The sequence below is a fragment of the Coregonus lavaretus genome (genome assembly GCF_964263955.1).
Source record: "Coregonus lavaretus genome assembly, contig: HAP1_SCAFFOLD_543, whole genome shotgun sequence".
NCBI classification, from domain to species: domain Eukaryota; kingdom Metazoa; phylum Chordata; class Actinopteri; order Salmoniformes; family Salmonidae; genus Coregonus; species Coregonus lavaretus.
In genome coordinates, this window is record NW_028166699.1 from 131,450 (window position 1) to 154,226 (window position 22,777).

At 44.2% G+C, this 22,777-nt stretch overlaps 1 protein-coding gene across 1 annotated transcript in view; it reads right to left on the minus strand.

The window, feature by feature from the left end:
* Positions 1-22,777, minus strand: part of LOC311114394 (calmodulin-regulated spectrin-associated protein 2-like) — a gene marked incomplete at its 5' end in the record, with an annotated part of 78,054 nt that overhangs the window by 15,455 nt on the left and 39,822 nt on the right. The window contains 4 exons of the mRNA XM_084189651.1: positions 1-81; positions 9,885-10,024; positions 17,926-18,067; positions 20,031-20,063. The exon at positions 1-81 is cut by the window's left edge and continues 10 nt beyond it. Coding sequence (XP_084045777.1) covers positions 1-81; positions 9,885-10,024; positions 17,926-18,067; positions 20,031-20,063 — 396 coding nt within the window. The remainder of the gene's footprint in view (positions 82-9,884; positions 10,025-17,925; positions 18,068-20,030; positions 20,064-22,777) is intronic.

The following is a 22,777-nucleotide window of genomic DNA, read 5'->3' on the forward strand; positions in this document are numbered from 1 at the left end:
AAAGACTCTGGGCTGTACAAACGAAGGCTTCACCACTTCAAACCACCAGAACAGCTCTGCCATAAACACCAGGTAGTTACTCTGCAACAGGACAAAACACAGCATAAACATCAGGTAGTTACTCTGCAACAGGACAAAACACAGCATAAACACCAGGTAGTTGTTCTGCAACAGGACAAAACACAGCATAAACACCAGGTAGTTACTCTGCAACAGGGCAAAACACAGCACACACACCAGGTAATTACTTTGCAACAGGACAAAACACAGCATAAACACCAGGTAGTTACTCTGCAACAGGACAAAACACAGCATAAACACCAGGTAGTTACTCTGCAACAGGACAAAACACACCATAAACACCAGGTAGTTACTCTGCAACAGGACAAAACACAGCATAAACACCAGGTAGTTACTCTGCAACAGGACAAAACACACACACACAAGTTAGATACGGGGAGAGGAAATGTAATACACCCAAATAACTGCATTTGTCCAGAAGGTGTCTCTGTTGAGACAAGTCACAGAGGATGCAACATCTTGTATAGTGGCTGGTAGATTACATTTAAGTCATTTAGCAGACACTCTTATCCAGAGCAACTTACAGGAGCAATTAGGGTTAAGTGCCTTGCTCAAGGGAATATCGACAGATTTTTCACCTAGTCGGCTCAGGGATTAGAACCAGCGACCTTTCGGTTACTGGCACAACGCTCTTAACCACTAAGCTACCTGCCGCCCTAGATCAATGATGAGGTCAGGGATAGCAAGTAAAGCTGCCTCCAAGCTACCTTTGTTGCTAAGTAACTGAGTGTGTGTGTGTGTGTGTGTGTGTGTGTGTGTGTGTTGGTGTTGGTCTGTGTGTGTGTGTGTGTGTATGTGTGTGTGTGTGTGTGTGTGTGTGTTATTGGCAGCCTCAGATTGCTCCGATACCTCAACATCTAGTGTATAGTGAGAAAACTGATGAAATAACCAACTGATATATATTGGAGTGTAATATATATACACACACACACACAACACAGAGTACAGCCCAAATATGGCTTTATTCCTTTCATGATTTAATGGTACAAACAGACTAGCTCTGGAGACCATCCAAGAGTCATTCATTTGTTGAGAGCTTTTTCACCCACTTCTTTTGACTGGGCCCCTGTCTCTATGGAAAAGAGGGTCTTCATTGACCACAACCTCCCAACAAACTAAGACTGGACTTCAGATTTCAAAACATTGTTGCTTGGATATTTCCCTTTGGATTGTCAAGAGCTTTTGGACATTGAATTGAGTTTTGAGTCTAGGACACCCACCCACACTGTGGCGGTCTGGTTAGTGGTTCTGGAGGAGGTTTGGCCAGGAGTGAGTTGGCTCCATGCCAGGGCCTTTGGCTGCTCTTCAGGATCTGTTCTATCACTCTCTGACCCTCCCTGAGGCGCTTATAGGACTGTGACCAGTCTATACACACCCAGTGGTGCATGGTGTGTGTGTGTGTGTGTGTGTGTGTGTGTGTGTGTGTGTGTGTGTGTGTGTGTGTGTGTGTGTGTGGGTGTGTACGACAGGCCAAAGGGGACCCTGTGTCCCCTATTGGTTGTGTGTGTCTCACTAAACAGGAGGTTGGTACACACATAAGCAGTCTAAGGAAAGGACACAGTGCGCCAACGGTCAGGGGCAGGATCAAAATCCCAATTGGTTCTGACTAATGTTCCTATACTACATGTTACGCATTCTAAGGGTCTATAACCAGATTACATGGTTACATTACATGGCTACATTGCATGGCTTTCTATCTGTTTCTCTCTAGTCTATGTCCTGTCACACTGAAAACACCTCAGTGGACTGACAAACATTCAGTATGAATGAGCAGTAAATCAGAACACATTCTGTATGAATGCGCAGTCAATCAGAACACATTCTGTATTATTTGTAGCACATAAAGAATCAACAGTTCTTTACAGACAGTTTTGTCTTCCTCTGATAGAAAAGGGCAAAACAACAGAACAAGAGGGGCAGGGAGAGACAGGGAGAGACAGGGAGAGATGGGGAGAGACAGGGAGAGGTCAGGAGAGACAGAGAGCGACAGAGAGAGACGGGGAGAGATGGGGAGAGACAGGGAGAGACAGGGAGAGGTCAGGAGAGACAGAGATCGACAGAGAGAGACAGGGAGAGATGGAGAGAGACAGGGAGAGACAGGGAGAGGTCAGGAGAGACAGAGAGAGACAGAGAGAGACAGGGAGAGATGGGGAGAGACATGGAGAGACAGGGAGAGATGGGGAGAGACAGGGAGAGATGGGGAGAGCTGGGGTGAGACATGGAGAGACAGGGAGATATGGGGAGAGACAGGGAGAGGTCAGGAGAGACAGAGAGCGACAGAGAGAGACAGGGAGAGATGGGGAGAGACATGGAGAGACAGGGAGAGATGGGGAGAGACAGGGAGAGATGGGGAGAGCTGGGGTGAGACATGGAGAGACAGGGAGAGATGGGGAGAGACAGGGAGAGACAGGGAGAGACAGAGCGAGACAGGGAGAGATAGGCACAGAGATAATAGCATGCCACTTCTCTAAGCAGCCTGTCTGTCTGTCTTAGGGGGAGAGCTTGACTAGCTAGAGGGTCCCGTCTGTTTTGGAATTGCAACACACACACACATACACACACACAGTGACTCACACGCTTATTTGACTTCGCGGAACAGTCAGTGTGTCAAAATGGGCCCCTCCTACACAAACACACACCCACACCCAAATCATTACTAACTCTATGCATCATTACTAACACTATGCATCATTACTAACTCTATGCATCATTACTAACACTAACTCTATGCATCATTACTAACACTAACTATATGCATCATTACTAATCCTATGCACCATTACTAACCCTAACTCTATGCATCATTACTAACTCTATGCATCATTACTAACTATATGCATCATTACTAACACTAACTCTATGCATCATTACTAACTCTATGCATCATTACTAACTCTATGCATCATTACTAACACTAACTCTATGCATCATTACTAACTCTATGCATCATTACTAACTCTATGAATCATTACTACTAACCCTAACTCTATGCATCATTACTAACCCTAACTCTATGCATCATTACTAACTGATATGCATCATTACTAACTCTATGCATCATTACTAACACTAACTCTATGAATCATTACTAACCCTAACTCTATGCATAATTACTAACACTAACTATACAGTGGGGGAAAAAAGTATTTAGTCAGCCACCAATTGTGCAAGTTCTCCCACTTAAAAAGATGAGAGAGGCCTGTAATTTTCATCATAGGTACACATCAACTATGACAGACAAAATGAGAAAGAAAAATCCAGAAAATCACATTGTAGGATTTTTTATTAATTTATTTGCAAATTATGGTGGAAAATAAGTATTTGGTCAATAACAAAAGTTTCTCAATACTTTGTTATATACCCTTTGTTGGCAATGACACAGGTCAAACGTTTTCTGTAAGTCTTCACAAGGTTTTCACACACTGTTGCTGGTATTTTGGCCCATTCCTCCATGCAGATCTCCTCTAGAGCAGTGATGTTTTGGGGCTGTCGCTGGGAAACACGGACTTTCAACTCCCTCCAAAGATTTTCTATGGGGTTGAGATTTGGAGACTGGCTAGGCCACTCCAGGACCTTGAAATGCTTCTTACGAAGCCACTCCTTTGTTGCCCGGGCGGTGTGTTTGGGATCATTGTCATGCTGAAAGACCCAGCCACGTTTCATCTTCAATGCCCTTGCTGATGGAAGGAGGTTTTTACTCAAAATCTCATGATACATGGCCCCATTCATTCTTTCCTTTACACGGATCAGTCGTCCTGGTCCCTTTGCAGAAAAACAGCCCCAAAGCATGATGTTTCCACCCCCATGCTTCACAGTAGGTATGGTGTTCTTTGGATGCAACTCAGCATTCTTTGTCCTCCAAACACGACGAGTTGAGTTTTTACCAAAAAGTTCTATTTTGGTTTCATCTGACCATATGACATTCTCCCAAACCTCTTCTGGATCATCCAAATGCACTCTAGCAAACTTCAGACGGGCCTGGACATGTACTGGCTTAAGCAGGGGGACACGTCTGGCACTGCAGGATTTGAGTCCCTGGCGGCGTAGTGTGTTACTGATGGTAGGCTTTGTTACTTTGGTCCCAGCTCTCTGTAGGTCATTCACTAGGTCCCCCCGTGTGGTTCTGGGATTTTTGCTCACCGTTCTTGTGATCATTTTGACCCCACGAGGTGAGATCTTGCGTGGAGCCCCAGATCGAGGGAGATTATCAGTGGTCTTGTATGTCTTCCATTCCCTAATAATTGCTCCCACAGTTGATTTCTTCAAACCAAGCTGCTTACCTATTGCAGATTCAGTCTTCCCAGCCTGGTGCAGGTCTACAATTTTGTTTCTGGTGTCCTTTGACAGCTCTTTGGTCTTGGCCATAGTGGAGTTTGGAGTGTGACTGTTTGAGGTTGTGGACAGGTGTCTTTTATACTGATAACAAGTTCAAACAGGTGCCATTAATACAGGTAACGAGTGGAGGACAGAGGAGCCTCTTAAAGAAGTAGTTACAGGTCTGTGAGAGCCAGAAATCTTGCTTGTTTGTAGGTGACTAAATACTTATTTTCCACCATAATTTGCAAATAAATTCATAAAAAATCCTACAATGTGATTTTCTGGAGAAAAGAAATCTCAATTTGTCTGTCATAGTTGACGTGTACCTATGATGAAAATTACAGGCCTCTCTCATCTTTTTAAGTGGGAGAACTTGCACAATTGGTGGCTGACTAAATACTTATTTTCCCCACTGTATGAATCACTACTAACACTAACTCTATGTATCATTACTAACTCTATGCATCATTACTAACTCTATGCATCATTACTAACACTAACTCTATGAATCATTACTAACTCTATGAATCATTACTAACTCTATGCATCATTACTAACCCTATGCATCATTACTAACCCTAAATCTATGCATCATTACTAACTGATATGCATCATTACTAACACTAACTCTATGAATCATTACTAACTGATATGCATCATTACTAACCCTAACTCTATGCATCATTACTAACTCTATGCATCATTACTAACCCTATGCATCATTACTAACTCTATGCATCATTACTAACTCTATGCATCATTACTAACTGATATGCATCATTACTAACCCTAACTCTATGCATCATTACTAACTCTATGCATCATTGCTAACCCTATGCATCATTATTAACTCTATGCATCATTACTAACCCTAACTATATGCATCATTACTAACTCTATGCATCATTACCAACTCTATGCATCATTACTAACCCTAACTATGAATCATTACTAACTGATATTTTTTATTTTTTATTTATTTAACCTTTGTTTAACCAGGTAATTCAGTTGAGAACAACTGCGACCTGGCCAAGATAAAGCAAAGCAGTGCGATAAAAACAACAACACAGAGTTACATATGGGGTAAACAAAACATAAAGTCAAAAATACAACAGAATATATATATACAGTGTGTGCGAATGTAGTAAGTTATGGAGGTAAGGTAATAAATATGCCATAGTGCAAAATAGTTACAATTTCGTTTAATACTGGAATGATAGATGTGCAAAAGATGATGTGCAAATAGAGATACTGGGGTGCAAATGAGCACTCTGACAACTGACGCTTAAAGTTAGTGAGGGAGATAAGAGTCTCCAGCTTCAGAGATTTTTGCAGTTCGTTCCAGTCATTGGCAGCAGAGAACTGGAAGGAATGGCGGCCAAAGGAGGTGTTGGCTTTGGGAATGACCAGTGAGATATACAGTGGGGGAAAAAAGTATTTAGTCAGCCACCAATTGTGCAAGTTCTCCCACTTAAAAAGATGAGAGAGGCCTGTAATTTTCATCATAGGTACACGTCAACTATGACAGACAAATTGAGGAAAAAAAATCCAGAAAATCACATTGTAGGATTTTTAATGAATTTATTTGCAAATTATGGTGGAAAATAGGTATTTGGTCAATAACAAAAGTTTCTCAATACTTTGTTATATACCCTTTGTTGGCAATTACACAGGTCAAACGTTTTCTGTAAGTCTTCACAAGGTTTTCACACACTGTTGCTGGTATTTTGGCCCATTCCTCCATGCAGATCTCCTCTAGAGCAGTGATGTTTTGGGGCTGTCGCTGGGCAACACAGACTTTCAACTCCCTCCAAAGATTTTCTATGGGGTTGAGATCTGGAGACTGGCTAGGCCACTCCAGGACCTTGAAATGCTTCTTACAAAGCCACTCCTTCGTTGCCCGGGCGGTGTGTTTGGGATCATTGTCATGCTGAAAGACCCAGCCACGTTTCATCTCCAATGCCCTTGCTGATGGAAGGAGGTTTTCACTCAAAATCTCACGATACATGGCCGCATTCATTCTTTCCTTTACACAGATCAGTCGTCCTGGTCCCTTTGCAGAAAAACAGCCCCAAAGCATGATGTTTCCACCCCCATGCTTCACAGTAGGTATGGTGTTCTTTGGATGCAACTCAGCATTCTTTGTCCTCCAAACACGACGAGTTGAGTTTTTACCAAAAAGTTATATTTTGGTTTCATCTGACCATATGACATTCTCCCAATCCTCTTCTGGATCATCCAAATGCACTCTAGCAAACTTCAGACAGGCCTGGACATTTACTGGCTTAAGCAGGGGGACACGACTAGCACTGCAGGATTTGAGTCCCTGGCGGCGTAGTGTGTTACTGATGGTAGGCTTTGTTACTTTGGTCCCAGCTCTCTGCAGGACATTCACTAGGTCCCCCCGTGTGGTTGTGGGATTTTTGCTCACCGTTCTTGTGATCATTTTGACCCCACGGGGTGAGATCTTGCGTGGAGCCCCAGATCGAGGGAGATTATCAGTGGTCTTGTATGTCTTCCATTTCCTAATAATTGCTCCCACAGTTGATTTCTTCAAACCAAGCTGCTTACCTATTGCAGATTCAGTCTTCCCAGCCTGGTGCAGGTCTACAATTTTGTTTCTGGTGTCCTTTGACAGCTCTTTGGTCTTGGCCATAGTGGAGTTTGGAGTGTGACTGTTTGAGGTTGTGGACAGGTGTATTTTATACTGATAACAAGTTCAAACAGGTGCCATTAATACAGGTAACGAGTGGAGGACAGAGGAGCCTCTTAAAGAAGAAGTTACAGGTCTGTGAGAGCCAGAAATCTTGCTTGTTTGTAGGTGACCAAATACTTATTTTCCACCATAATTTGCAAATAAATTCATTAAAAATCCTACAATGTGATTTTCTGGATTTTTTTTCCTCAATTTGTCTGTCATAGTTGACGTGTACCTATGATGAAAATTACAGGCCTCTCTCATCTTTTTAAGTGGGAGAACTTGCACAATTGGTGGCTGACTAAATACTTTTTTCCCCCACTGTACCTGCTGGAGAGCAGACTACGGGTGGGTGTTGCTATGGTGACCAGTGAGCTAAGATAAGACTGGGATTTGCCTAGCAGTGATTTATAGATGACCTGGAGCCAGTGGGTTTGGCGACGAATATGTAATGAGGGCCAGCCAACAAGAGCGTACAGGTCACAATGGTGGGTAGTATATGGGGCTTTGGTGACAAAACGGATGGCACTGTGATAGACTACATCCAATTTGCTGAGTAGGGTGTTGGAGGCTATTTTGTAAATGACATCGCCGAAGTCAAGGATTGGTAGGATAGTCAGTTTTACAAGGGCATGTTTGGCAGCATGAGTGAAGGAGGCTTTGTTGCGAAATAGGAAGCCGATTCTAGATCTAACTTTTGATTGGAGATGCTTAATGTGAGTCTGGAAGGAGAGTTTACAGTCTAACCAGACACCTAGGTATTTGTAGTTGTCCACATACTCTAGGTCAGACCCGCCGAGAGTAGTGATTCTAGTCGGGTGGGCGGGTGCAAGCAGCGTTCGGTTGAAGAGCATGCATTTAGTTTTACTAGTGTTTAAGAGCAGTTGGAGGCTACTGAAGGAGTGTTGTATGGAATTGAAGCTCGTTTGGAGGTTTGTTAACACAGTGTCCAATGAAGGGCCAGATGTATACAAAATGGTGTCGTCCGCATAGAGGTGGATCCGAGCGTCACCAGCAGCAAGAGCGACATCATTGATATACACAGAGAATAGTCGGCCCGAGATTTGAACCCTGTGGCACGCCCATAGAGACGGCCAGAGGTCCAGACAACAGGTCCTCCGATTTGACACATTGAACTCTATCTGAGAAGTAGTTAGTGAACCAGGCGAGGCAGTCATTAGAGAAACCAAGGCTATTTAGTCTGCCAATAAGAATGCGGTGGTTGACAGAGTCGAAAGCCTTGGCCAGGTCGATGAAGACGGCGGCGCAGTACTGTCTATTATCGATCACGGTTATAATATCGTTTAGGATATGCATCATTACTAACACTAACTCTATGAATCATTACCAACTCTATGAATCATTACCAACTCTATGAATCATTACTAACCCTAACTCTATGCATCATTACTAACCCTAACTCTATGCATCATTACTAACCCTAACTCTATGCATCATTACTAACTCTATGCATCATTATTAACTCTATGAATCATTACCAACTCTATGCATCATTACCAACTCTATGCATCATTACCAACTATATGCATCATTACTAACCCTATGCACCATTACTAACCCTAACTCTTTGCATAATTACTAACTCTATGCATCATTACTAACTCTATGCATCACTACTAACCCTAACTCTATGCATCATTACTAACTCTATGCATCATTACTAACCCTAACTATATGCATCACTACTAACCCTAACTCTATGCATCATTACTAAATCTATGCATCATTACTAACTCTATGCATCATTACCAACTCTATGCATCATTACCAACTCTATGCATCATTACCAACTCTATGCATCATTACCAACTTTAAGCATCATTACCAACTCTATGCATCATTACCAACTCTATGCATCATTACCAACTCTATGCATCATTACCAACTATATGCATCATTACTAATCCTATGCACCATTACTAACCCTAACTCTTTGCATAATTACTAACTCTATGCATCATTCCTAATTCTATGTATAATTACTTACTCTATGCATCATTACTAACTGATATGCATCACTACTAACCCTAACTCTATGCATCATTACTAACTCTATGCATCATTACTAACTCTATGCATCATTACTAATTCTATGTATAATTACTTACTCTATGCATCATTACTAACTGATATGCATCATTACTAACACTAACTCTATGCATCATTACCAACTCTATGCATCATTATCTTATTCAAATAACCCCTTTCAGCCATTTCTCCACACATACCACTCAATCACACATTTATACAGCACCACTCTACCTCCAATGTCAACACCCCATTTCCCTCCCTACCTAACTAACCAACCCAGTCCTGGCCCCCCTGGTCCCCTCCTGTCCCCCCAGACCTCCTCCCCTGTCCACAGCCTCCCTCTCTGTCCTGTCCCCCCAGACCTCCTCCCCTGTCCACAGCCTCCCTCTCTGTCCTGTCCCCCCAGACCTCCTCCCCTGTCCACAGCCTCCCTCTCTGTCCTGTCCCCCCAGACCTCCTCCCCTGTCCACAGCCTCCCTCTCTGTCCTGTCCCCCCAGACCTCCTCCCCTGTCCACAGCCTCCCTCTCTGTCCTGTCCCCCCAGACCTCCTCCCCTGTCCACAGCCTCCCTCTCTGTCTTGTCCCCCCAGACCTCCTCCCCTGTCCACAGCCTCCCTCTCTGTCCTGTCCCCCTGGTCCTACCTTGATGGAGGAGTGGGCATAGAGCACATCCTCCCTGGTCCTCCTACCTTGATGGAGGAGTGGGCATAGAGCACATCCTCCCTGGTCCTCCTACCTTGATGGAGGAGTGGGCATAGAGCATGTCCTCCAGGGAGAAGTGGCAGCAGTGGTTGAGGTTGTCCCTGCAGAACTCCTGCACCAGCTGCAAGTTGTACAGACTGTCAGCCAGCGACATGGTCTCCTTCAGACAGATATCTGGAGGGCGCAGAGAGGAGAGAGCACAGGGGCGGAGTTAAGAGTTAGAGTTTAAGGGTTTGTTTTCAAATGCAATGGAAAAGCTTCAGCAATGCATCAATGGGTTGTTTGTTCTTGATATAAACGATATACGTATACAGTTTATATAATATATATTATTGAGAGTGGCAATGGTCTAAAAAACATTGAAAAGGATTTGTATTTGTACTTTATTAGAAATGTACCTTTTATAAAGCATTTAGTATTATTTGTAGTATTTGGCCAGAATAACAGTGGGAGGAGGCGGGGTTAGAAGGCAGGGGCGAGGGCGGGGAGAGAACAAACAGCGGAACAGAGACAATGTTGTCATGATGGGGAGAGCCCACGCAGACTAGAACGAGCTGAAGAAGGATTGGGACAGTGATGTCATCAGTGTCCAGATTCTTCAGGAAGTACAGTATTTCCACACTAGGAGTCTAAATGAAATGTTAAGTGACATGGAAGTGAATGAAATGATTGTAACAGCTGGGTCATGCATAGCCTACTGTAACAGTTAATAATATTTACGGTATATAATTCACTGTCCAATCCTTTAGAATATCTGATTGTAGTAGCACACAGAGCCATCTATATACGACTGGGCACAAGTAGAGGGGGTGGAATTGTTTATTGTTAAAAAAATAAAAGTCAACGTTCTCCTCTCATCCAAAGGACTATGCTGCTATTAACTCCTGACCAATCACGTCTCAGTCTGGCCCTGGGGCATTATTTGAATAGTGGGTGAAGTCTGGCCCACTGGCTACTCTATCAACAGGCTCAGAACTGAAACATGCCACTACATTCTCTCTCTCTCTGGCAGTCTGTCTCTGGCCGTCTGTCTCTCTCCCCCGTCTCGCCATCTCTCTCTCTCTCTCATGATATGCATTTCAGTCAGGTTTAATTGTACATCCCCTAATGACACCATTCCCATAATAAATCTGAACCTCATGGATCTGAACATTTGATGGTATTGGCCAAATTGTACACATTGACTTCATCACCAGGGGCTAATCTTCTTTCCAACGGAATCCTTCCGTATCCTATCTCCTGGGCAGGATAGTGGATAAGTCATATCTACTGGGCAGGATAGTGGATAAGTCATATCTACTGGGCAGGATAGTGGATCAGCTATTCTCCCTCTTCTCTGTGTGGGTTAGCTATTTATTTATTTATTTTTTAGCATACACTCTTATCCAGAGCGACTTACAGGAGCAATTAGGGTTAAGTGCCTTGCTCAAGGGCACATTGACAGATTTTTCACCTAGTCGGCTCGGGGATTAGAACCAGCAACCTTTCAGTTATTGGCACAACACTCTTAACCACTAAGCTATCTGCCGCCCAAGATTTAGCTAGTATCTGTAAGACTGAGGTCATGGTGATAAGGGAGGTTCCAGTCAGGTGGGGTTATTTCAAGGTCAGGGGTCATTGTCTTAGAATAGATCCTGTGATCACACTGTGGGAGAATTCTGTTGTCTACATGTCTAATAAAAAAACAATATAGCTATTGATGGTACTTTTCATGTATTATTTTAAATAATTGATGGTGTCAATGAGTCCATCTGTAATACCTTTACAGCTGTTATCTGAATACTTAATTATGGACACAATAGTTGGCTGTAAAAGAATGCCAATTTTTTCTATTTTAAAGAAGGCTACAGGTATGAAGTGATAGAATAACCTTCCTGTACGGTACCGTCCAGTCTGACAGAGAAGGCTCCAGGTATGAAGTGATAGACTAACCTTCCTGTACGGTACCTTCCAGTCTGACAGAGCAGGCTACAGGTATGAAGTGATAGACTAACCTTCCTGTACGTTACCTTCCAGTTTGACAGAGAAGGCTACAGGTATGAAGTGATAGACTAACCTTCCTGTACGGTACCTTCCAGTCTGACAGAGAAGGCTACAGGTATGAAGTGATAGACTAACCTTCCTGTACGGTACCTTCCAGTCTGACAGAGCAGGCTACAGGTATGAAGTGATAGACTAACCTTCCTGTACGTTACCTTCCAGTTTGACAGAGAAGGCTACAGGTATGAAGTGATAGACTAACCTTCCTGTACGGTACCTTCCAGTCTGACAGAGAAGGCTACAGGTATGAAGTGATAGACTAACCTTCCTGTACGGTACCTTCCAGTCTGACAGAGCAGGCTACAGGTATGAAGTGATAGAATAACCTTCCTGTACGGTACCTTCCAGTCTGACAGAGAAGGCTACAGGTATGAAGTGATAGACTAACCTTCCTGTACGGTACCTTCCAGTCTGACAGAGCAGGCTACAGGTATGAAGTGATAGAATAACCTTCCTGTACGGTACCTTCCAGTCTGACAGAGAAGGCTACAGGTATGAAGTGATAGACTAACCTTCCTGTACGGTACCTTCCAATCTGACAGAGCAGGCTACAGGTATAAAGTGAATGACTAACCTTCCTGTACGTTACCTTCCAGTCTGACAGAGCTGGCTACAGGTATGAAGTGATAGACTAACCTTCCTGTACGGTATCTTCCAATCTGACAGAGCAGGCTACAGGTATGTAGTGATAGACTAACCTTCCTGTACGATACCTTCCAGTCTGACAGAGCAGGCTACAGGTATGAAGTGACAGAGTAACCTTCCTGTATGGTACCTTCCAGTCTGACAGAGAAGGCTACAGGTATGAAGTGATAGAACAACCTTCCTGTACGTTACCTCCAGTCTGACAGAGAAGGCTACAGGTATGAAGTGATAGACTAACCTTCCTGTACGGTACCTTCCAGTCTGACAGAGCAGGCTACAGATATGAAGTGATAGAATAACCTTCCTGTACGTTACCTCCAGTCTGACAGAGAAGGCTACAGGTATGAAGTGATAGAATAACCTTCCTGTACATTACCTTCCAGTCTGACAGAGCAGGCTACAGGTATGAAGTGATAAAATAACCCTCCTGTACGGTACCTTCCAGTCTGACAGAGAAGGCTACAGGTATGAAGTGATAAAATAACCCTCCTGTACGGTACCTTCCAGTCTGACAGAGAAGGCTACAGATATGAAGTGATAGAATAACCTTCCTGTACGTTACCTCCAGTCTGACAGAGAAGGCTACAGGTATGAAGTGATAGACTAACCTTCCTGTACGGTACCTTCCAGTCTGACAGAGCAGGCTACAGATATGAAGTGATAGAATAACCTTCCTGTACGTTACCTCCAGTCTGACAGAGAAGGCTACAGGTATGAAGTGATAGACTAACCTTCCTGTACGGTACCTTCCAGTCTGACAGAGCAGGCTACAGGTATGAAGTGATAAAATAACCCTCCTGTACGGTACCTTCCAGTCTGACAGAGAAGGCTACAGGTTTGAAGTGATAGACTAACCTTCCTGTACGGTACCTTCCAGTCTGACAGAGCAGAATACAGGTATGAAGTGATAGAATAACCCTCCTGTACGGTACCTTCCAGTCTGACAGAGAAGGCTACAGGTATGAAGTGATAGACTAAACTTCCTGTACGTTACCTTCCAGTCTGACAGACAAGGCTACAGATTTGAAGTGATAGACTAACCTTTCTGTACGGTACCTTCCAATCTGACAGAGCAGGCTACAGGTATAAAGTGAATGACTAACCTTCCTGTACGTTACCTTCCAGTCTGACAGAGCTGGCTACAGGTATGAAGTGATAGACTAACCTTCCTGTACGGTATCTTCCAATCTGACAGAGCAGGCTACAGGTATGTAGTGATAGACTAACCTTCCTGTACGATACCTTCCAGTCTGACAGAGCAGGCTACAGGTATGAAGTGATAGAATAACCCTCCTGTACGTTACCTTCCAGTCTGACAGAGCAGGCTACAGGTATGAAGTGATAGAATAACCTTCCTGTACGGTACCTTCCAGTCTGACAGAGAAGGCTACAGGTATGAAGTGATAGACTAACCTTCCTGTACGGTACCTTCCAGTCTGACAAAGAAGGCTACAGGTATGAAGTGATAGACTAACCTTCCTGTACATTACCTTCCAGTCTGACAGAGAAGGCTACAGGTATGAAGTGATAGACTAACCTTCCTGTACGGTACCTTCCAATCTGACAGAGCAGGCTACAGGTATAAAGTGAATGACTAACCTTCCTGTACGTTACCTTCCAGTCTGACAGAGCTGGCTACAGGTATGAAGTGATAGACTAACCTTCCTGTACGGTATCTTCCAATCTGACAGAGCAGGCTACAGGTATGTAGTGATAGACTAACCTTCCTGTACGATACCTTCCAGTCTGACAGAGCAGGCTACAGGTATGAAGTGATAGAATAACCCTCCTGTACGTTACCTTCCAGTCTGACAGAGCAGGCTACAGGTATGAAGTGATAGAATAACCTTCCTGTACGGTACCTTCCAGTCTGACAGAGAAGGCTACAGGTATGAAGTGATAGACTAACCTTCCTGTACGGTACCTTCCAGTCTGACAAAGAAGGCTACAGGTATGAAGTGATAGACTAACCTTCCTGTACGGTACCTTCCAGTCTGACAGAGCAGGCTACAGATATGAAGTGAAAGAATAACCTTCCTGTACGGTACCTTCCAGTCTGACAAAGAAGGCTACAGGTATGAAGTGATAGACTAACCTTCCTGTACGGTACCTTCCAGTCTGACAGAGAAGGCTACAGGTATGAAGTGATAGACTAACCTTCCTGTACGGTATCTTCCAATCTGACAGAGCAGGCTACAGGTATGAAGTGATAGACTAACCTTCCTGTACGATACCTCCAGTCTGACAGAGAAGGCTACAGGTATGAAGTAATAGACTAACCTTCCTGTACGGTACCATCCAGTCTGACAGAGCAGGCTACAGGTATGAAGTGATAGACTAACCTTCCTGTACGTTACCTTCCAGTCTGACAGACAAGGCTACAGGTATGAAGTGATAGACTAAACTTCCTGTACGTTACCTTCCAGTCTGACAGACAAGGCTACAGATTTGAAGTGATAGACTAACCTTCCTGTACGGTACCTTCCAGTCTGACAGACAAGGCTACAGGTATGAAGTGATAGACTAAACTTCCTGTACGTTACCTTCCAGTCTGACAGACAAGGCTACAGATTTGAAGTGATAGACTAACCTTCCTCTACGGTACCTTCCAATCTGACAGAGCAGGCTACAGGTATAAAGTGAATGACTAACCTTCCTGTACGTTACCTTCCAGTCTGACAGAGCTGGCTACAGTTATGAAGTGATAGACTAACCTTCCTGTACGTTACCTTCCAGTCTGACAGAGCAGGCTACAGGTATATAGTGATAGACTAACCTTCCTGTACGGTACCTTCCAGTCTGACAGAGAAAGCTACAGGTATGAAGTGATAGAATAACCTTCCTGTATGGTACCTTCCAGTCTGACAGAGCAGGCTACAGGTATGAAGTGATAGACTAACCTTCCTGTACGGTACCTTCCAGTCTGACAGAGCAGGCTACAGGTATGAAGTGATAGACTAAACTTCCTGTACGTTACCTTCCAGTCTGACAGAGAAAGCTACAGGTATGAAGTGATATACTAACCTTCCTGTACGGTACCTTCCAGTCTGACAGAGCAGGCTACAGGTATGAAGTGATAGACTAACCTTCCTGTACGGTACCTTCCAGTCTGACAGAGAAAGCTACAGGTATGAAGTGATAGAATAACCTTCCTGTACGGTACCTTCCAATCTGACAGAGCAGGCTACAGGTATAAAGTGAATGACTAACCTTCCTGTACGTTACCTTCCAGTCTGACAGAGCTGGCTACAGGTATGAAGTGATAGACTAACCTTCCTGTACGGTATCTTCCAATCTGACAGAGCAGGCTACAGGTATGTAGTGATAGACTAAACTTCCTGTACGATACCTTCCAGTCTGACAGAGCAGGCTACAGGTATGAAGTGATAGAATAACCCTCCTGTACGTTACCTTCCAGTCTGACAGAGCAGGCTACAGGTATGAAGTGATAGAATAACCTTCCTGTACGGTACCTTCCAGTCTGACAGAGAAGGCTACAGGTATGAAGTGATAGACTAACCTTCCTGTACGGTACCTTCCAGTCTGACAAAGAAGGCTACAGGTATGAAGTGATAGACTAACCTTCCTGTACATTACCTTCCAGTCTGACAGAGAAGGCTACAGGTATGAAGTGATAGACTAACCTTCCTGTACGGTACCTTCCAATCTGACAGAGCAGGCTACAGGTATAAAGTGAATGACTAACCTTCCTGTACGTTACCTTCCAGTCTGACAGAGCTGGCTACAGGTATGAAGTGATAGACTAACCTTCCTGTACGGTATCTTCCAATCTGACAGAGCAGGCTACAGGTATGTAGTGATAGACTAACCTTCCTGTACGATACCTTCCAGTCTGACAGAGCAGGCTACAGGTATGAAGTGATAGAATAACCCTCCTGTACGTTACCTTCCAGTCTGACAGAGCAGGCTACAGGTATGAAGTGATAGAATAACCTTCCTGTACGGTACCTTCCAGTCTGACAGAGAAGGCTACAGGTATGAAGTGATAGACTAACCTTCCTGTACGGTACCTTCCAGTCTGACAAAGAAGGCTACAGGTATGAAGTGATAGACTAACCTTCCTGTACGTTACCTCCAGTCTGACAGAGAAGGCTACAGGTATGAAGTGATAGACTAACCTTCCTGTACATTACCTTCCAGTCTGACAGAGCAGGCTACAGGTATGAAGTGATAAAATAACCCTCCTGTACGGTACCGTCCAGTCTGACAGAGAAGGCTACAGGTATGAAGTGATAGACTAAACTTCCTGTACGTTACCTTCCAGTCTGACAGACAAGGCTACAGATTTGAAGTGATAGACTAACCTTCCTGTACGGTACCTTCCAGTCTGACAGAGAAGGCTACAGGTATGAAGTGATAGACTAACCTTCCTGTACGTTACCTTCCAGTCTGACAGAGCTGGCTACAGGTATGAAGTGATAGACTAACCTTCCTGTACGTTACCTTCCAGTCTGACAGAGCAGGCTACAGGTATATAGTGATAGACTAACCTTCCTGTACGTTACCTTCCAGTCTGACAGAGCTGGCTACAGGTATGAAGTGATAGACTAACCTTCCTGTACGTTACCTTCCAGTCTGACAGAGCAGGCTACAGGTATATAGTGATAGACTAACCTTCCTGTACGGTACCTTCCAGTCTGACAGAGAAAGCTACAGGTATGAAGTGATAGAATAACCTTCCTGTATGGTACCTTCCAGTCTGACAGAGCAGGCTACAGGTATGAAGTGATAGACTAACCTTCCTGTACGGTACCTTCCAGTCTGAAAGAGCAGGCTACAGGTATGAAGTGATAGACTAAACTTCCTGTACGTTACCTTCCAGTCTGACAGAGAAAGCTACAGGTATGAAGTGATAGAATAACCTTCCTGTACGGTACCTTCCAGTCTGACAGAGAAGGCTACAGGTATGAAGTGATAGAGTAACCTTCCTGTACGTTACCTTCCAGTCTGACAGAGCAGGCTACAGGTATGTAGTGATAGACTAACCTTCCTGTACGTTACCTCCAGTCTGACAAAGAAGGCTACAGGTATGAAGTGATAGAGTAACCTTCCTGTACGGTACCTTCCAGTCTGACAGAGAAGGCTACAGGTATGAAGTGATAGACTAACCTTCCTGTACGGTACCTTCCAGTCTGACAGAGAAGGCTACAGGTATGAAGTGATAGACTAACCTTCCTGTACGTTACCTCCAGTCTGACAAAGAAGGCTACAGGTATGAAGTGATAGAATAACCTTCCTGTACGTTACCTCCAGTCTGACAGAGCAGGCTACAGGTATGAAGTGATAGACTAACCTTCCTGAACGTTACCTCCAGTCTGACAGAGAAGGCTACAGGTATGAAGTGATAGAATAACCCTCCTGTACGTTACCTTCCAGTCTGACAGACGTTGTGCAGTAGAAGTGGAGGAGTACGGACAGGGCACAGCCGTCTGTGTTGTCCTTTAGCAGATTGTCCACCAGGGGGAGTGATGGAGCTGACCTCTGCTGGGCATGCTCCCTCCTGCAGCGGGCCTGTAGCCATGGCAACAACAAGACGGAGAGATTACGGTCAGTGATATACAGTTAATGTATGGAATTAGAGTAAGGACCGGGAGGTATGGATTCATATAAAGGCTCCTCACACACAAATGTACACCAGCACTCTGTCACGCACAGATGCACAGTCACAAGCACACACTCTTTCTCTCGCTCTCGCTCTCACACACACACACACAAACACACACACACACCCCTCATACAGTAGTTTAGTCTGGGGTTTTTCCAAGCAACAAAGGGTTCAGACTAAACAGTTAGTCGGGTGTCGCTGCATGCAAAGAAAACAGACGGTGGAGACATTGACGGATCGACCAATGCCATCTTTACTAGGCTACTTGACATTGACGGATCGACCAATGCCATCTTTACTAGGCTACGTGACATTGATAGATCGACCAATGCCATCTTTACTAGGTGACATTGTCCTGTACGGCAAAGATGCTGTATCGTTGTTGAATGTAAAAACAGTCAGGCACCCAGGCTACACTTCCACTACCATAACCAGGATGAGTTACTGTACTGTAATTACACGTAGGTGTTACTGTTCATTGATTTACACATTGAGCTACATGAACCATTAGGACCAGATCAATCTACTGTACTACTATTTCCTACAGGTATAAATCTACTGTGCTACAGTATCCTACAGGTATAAATCTACTGTACTGTGGTGTCCTGCAGATGGAGATACACTGAGTGTACAAAACATTAAGAACACCTGCTCTTTCCATGACATAGACTGACCAGGTGAATCCTGGTCAAAGCTATGATCCCTTATTGATGTCACTTGTTAAATCCACGTCAATCAGTGTAGATGAAGGGGAGGAGACAGGTTAAAGAAGGATTTTTTATCCTTAAGACAATTGAGACATGGAATGTATATGTGTGTCATTCAGAGGGTGAATGGGCAAGACAAAAGATGCATTCAGAAAATATTCAGACCCCTTACCTTGTTCCACATTTTGTTACATTACAGCCTTATTCTAAAATTGATTAAATTGTTTTTTTCCCTCATCAATCTACATACAAGACCCCATAATGACAAAGCAAAAACAGGTTTGTAGTAATTTCTGCAAAAAAAAAAAATAATAAAAAAAAATATATATATATTTGTCACATGCGCCGAATACAACCTTACTGTGAAATGCTTACTTACAAGCCCTTAACCAACAATGCAGTTTTAATAAAAATGTTAAGTAAAAAATGGATAACTAAAAAATAAAAATAATTAAAGAGCATCAGTAAAATAACATTTACATAAGTATTCAGAACCTTTGCTATGAGACTCGAAATTGAGCTCAGGTGCATCCTGTTTCCCTTGATCGTCCTTGATGTTTCTACAACTTGATTGGAGTCCACCTTCGATGCAACGCAATTTTAGGAAGGTGTTCCTAATGTTTTGTACAGTCAGTGTATATCATCTGTAGATCTGTAGATCTGCCTCTCTCAGGGCCTATAACACCTTGGTACATCCACTGGTTCCCCTTTCTGCTCTCAGTCTGACCCTTAATACAGAGGGACAGGCCGGGCGTCCATTACTTTACTAGAGGGCTGAGTGGTAAAATCACACCATGACTGGTTCTCACTCAGAGAGGAGACCTTTGGGGGATGTGTTGCATTTTATCTGATGTAGCATTGAAGTGCACTATGAGCTTTTCCATACAGTTCTTGTTCATGTTATTCAGTATCTGTAACAAACAACATGGGAGCTAACCAGGGAAGGAGCGGGCCGGACATCACCAGTGGGGGTTGGAGGGTAGTTAGCACCTGCTCCAGCAATGCATGATGGGATACAAGCATTGGCAAACCCAAAACTAAGGATAGAGGGGGCTGCAGGTGGGATAGGGTCATGGTCTGGTGCAAGGCAAGGAGAGAATGATTAGGGAGTTTGGGGGAAGGGGGGGTCTGGGGAGAGGGAGAGGCTGATAGATAGCCTTACAGGTACCAGTCTCCAATACCATCTGTCTGGAGCCTATGAGATAACAATGGGCACAATGACAACAAGAGGAAGAGAGGGGAGAACCATCAGGCCTAGGAAGGCTCAGGTCTACAGAGAGGAGAGCACGATCAGGCCTAGGAAGGCTCAGGTCTACAGAGAGGAGAGAACCATCAGGCCTAGGAAGGCTCAGGTCTACAGAGAGTGGAGAACCATCAGGCCTAGGAAGGCTCAGGTCTACAGAGAGTGGAGAACCATCAGGCCTAGGAAGGCTCAGGTCTACAGAGAGGAGAGAACCATCAGGCTTAGGAAGGCTCAGGTCTACAGAGAGTGGAGAACCATCAGGCCTAGGAAGGCTCAGGTCTACAGAGAGGAGAGAACCATCAGGCCTAGGAAGGCTCAGGTCTACAGAGAGTGGAGAACCATCAGGCTTAGGAAGGCTCAGGTCTACAGAGAGGAGAGAACCATCAGGCCTAGGAAGGCTCAGGTCTACAGAGAGGAGAGAACCATCAGGCTTAGGAAGGCTCAGGTCTACAGAGAGTGGAGAACCATCAGGCTTAGGAAGGCTCAGGTCTACAGAGAGGAGAGAACCCTCAGGCCTAGGAAGGCTCAGGTCTACAGAGAGGAGAGAACCATCAGGCCTAGGAAGGCTCAGGTCTACAGAGAGGAGAGAACCATCAGGCTTAGGAAGGCTCAGGTCTACAGAGAGGAGAGAACCATCAGGCCTAGGAAGGCTCAGGTCTACAGAGAGGAGAGAACCATCAGGCCTAGGAAGGCTCAGGTCTACAGAGAGGAGAGAACCATCAGGCCTAGGAAGGCTCAGGTCTAAATGGGGCTTAGGTGGTGGGCTTTGCTGGGGCGTGGCCATGGGCGTGGCCATGGGAGCGGACAATGGTGCGGTCGCCGACCTAACATTTTAGAGGCCCTCCTGTTGGCCGCAGTGACAAAATGTGCAGTTTTAAGGCACATTTCCTGCAATTCTACACATTTTGCAGTGACTCAAACATTATAACAAAATCAACCCATGCCATGACAAAAATACTCCTGTATGCATAATTTTAAAAAATGTAGATTCTCCCTGACTGTCTAGCTTTTATTTAGGTGATTGTTAGTTCTCAAAGATGATCTTATTGAAAAATATATTAGTCCATGATCTTTTCTACATATTTTAAATCTGGTTTTAGTCCTTTAAGTTTACACAGAATATTTGTATTTTTTTTGGGACACGGGTGAAAGAACACATAGGTGGCCCGGCCAAGACTTTTCTATGCAGAAAAAGCCCTGCATCCAGACCAGTGGGAGGTATGAAGCTGATAGATTCCCTCCCTATACGTCCTATTCAATCTGAAATTACCCAGTGGCTACTGTGAGTGTCTCCTTTGTCAACAACTGACAAAGAGTACTCAAAAGACAATGTTCTCACACACGCACGCACGCACACACACACACACACACACACATACGCGCACACACACACACACACACACACACCTACAACCCCCCCCCCCCCCTCCCTTCATCAGATGAAGTCACACACACAACCCTTAAATAGAGACAGTTGTTGTTTGTAAATAGAAAGGGGTTGTTGTTTGTGTTCAAGAAGTGAAACTAAATCTACTACTTCGTCTGCTTCCCAAATGGCACACTATTTCCTATATAGTGCACTAACTTTTACCAGGGCCCATATGGCTCTGGTCAAAAGTAGTGCACTATGTAGGGAATAGGGTGCCATTTGGGAACGCAACCTTCTTTACAGTGAATAGACAGCCCTGTCTGTGTTGACTCTGATGAAGGCAGTGATAGATAGGGTTGTGTTACAGCAGCTAATTGGGAGCTTACAGTTCTTCTCTGGCTGAGGGAATCATTCCCAGCAGGAACTCCTTGTTTTCCACTTTGAAAAGGATAGTGTGTGTGTGTACGTGGAGTGGAGGTGGGGGTGGGGTGTGGGGGCTTTGTGTGTGTGTGTGTGTGATGGTTTATGACTGTGTTTTCAGCTCAGATAAGGAGATATCTCTCTTAATACAGCAGAGCCACAGAGAGGACAGTTGTAGTAGGTAGATGTGATGAATGAGAAAAGGTCTTCTGACGTCACTGTGTGACTCTTTCAAGAGCAACTACCTCTGTAATAGTTCCCCAACTGTAACAGAGTTAAGCTCTAGTCACAAGACACACAACCTTTGCCTTTCAAAAGGCACAGTTTGGTTGATTTACCCTTTATTTAACCAGGTCAATCTAATAATCTAACATTGTATCTACAATAACAACTTTGCTAGCAATCATATCCTTTGTTTTCACAGTGAGCTGACTGTTTACCAATAAGGAATTTTGATCTGGCTACATGGAAACAATAGTTAAAGATCAAGCTATTTTTGGTTTGAACTTTGACCTCTCAGACAGGGTCGTGACCTGACACAGGTCTCTGTGAGCGAGATGATGACAGTCTCTTTGTTCTGTCAGCAGTAGAGTGACTCAGACTGTCACATACATTTTACAGAGCAATAAGGGTTAAGATGCCTTGCTCAAGGGCACATCGACAGATTTTTCACCTAGTTGGCTCAGGGATTCGATCTAGCGACCTTTTGGTTACTGGCCCAACTCTCTTAACCGCTAGGCTACCTGCTACTTGCCTACATACTTACCTACCTACCTACCTACATTCTTAGAAAAAGGGTTCTAAAAGGGTTCTTCGGCTGTCCCCATAGGAGAACCCTTTTTGATTCCAGGTAGAACTATTTTTGGTTCCAGGGAGG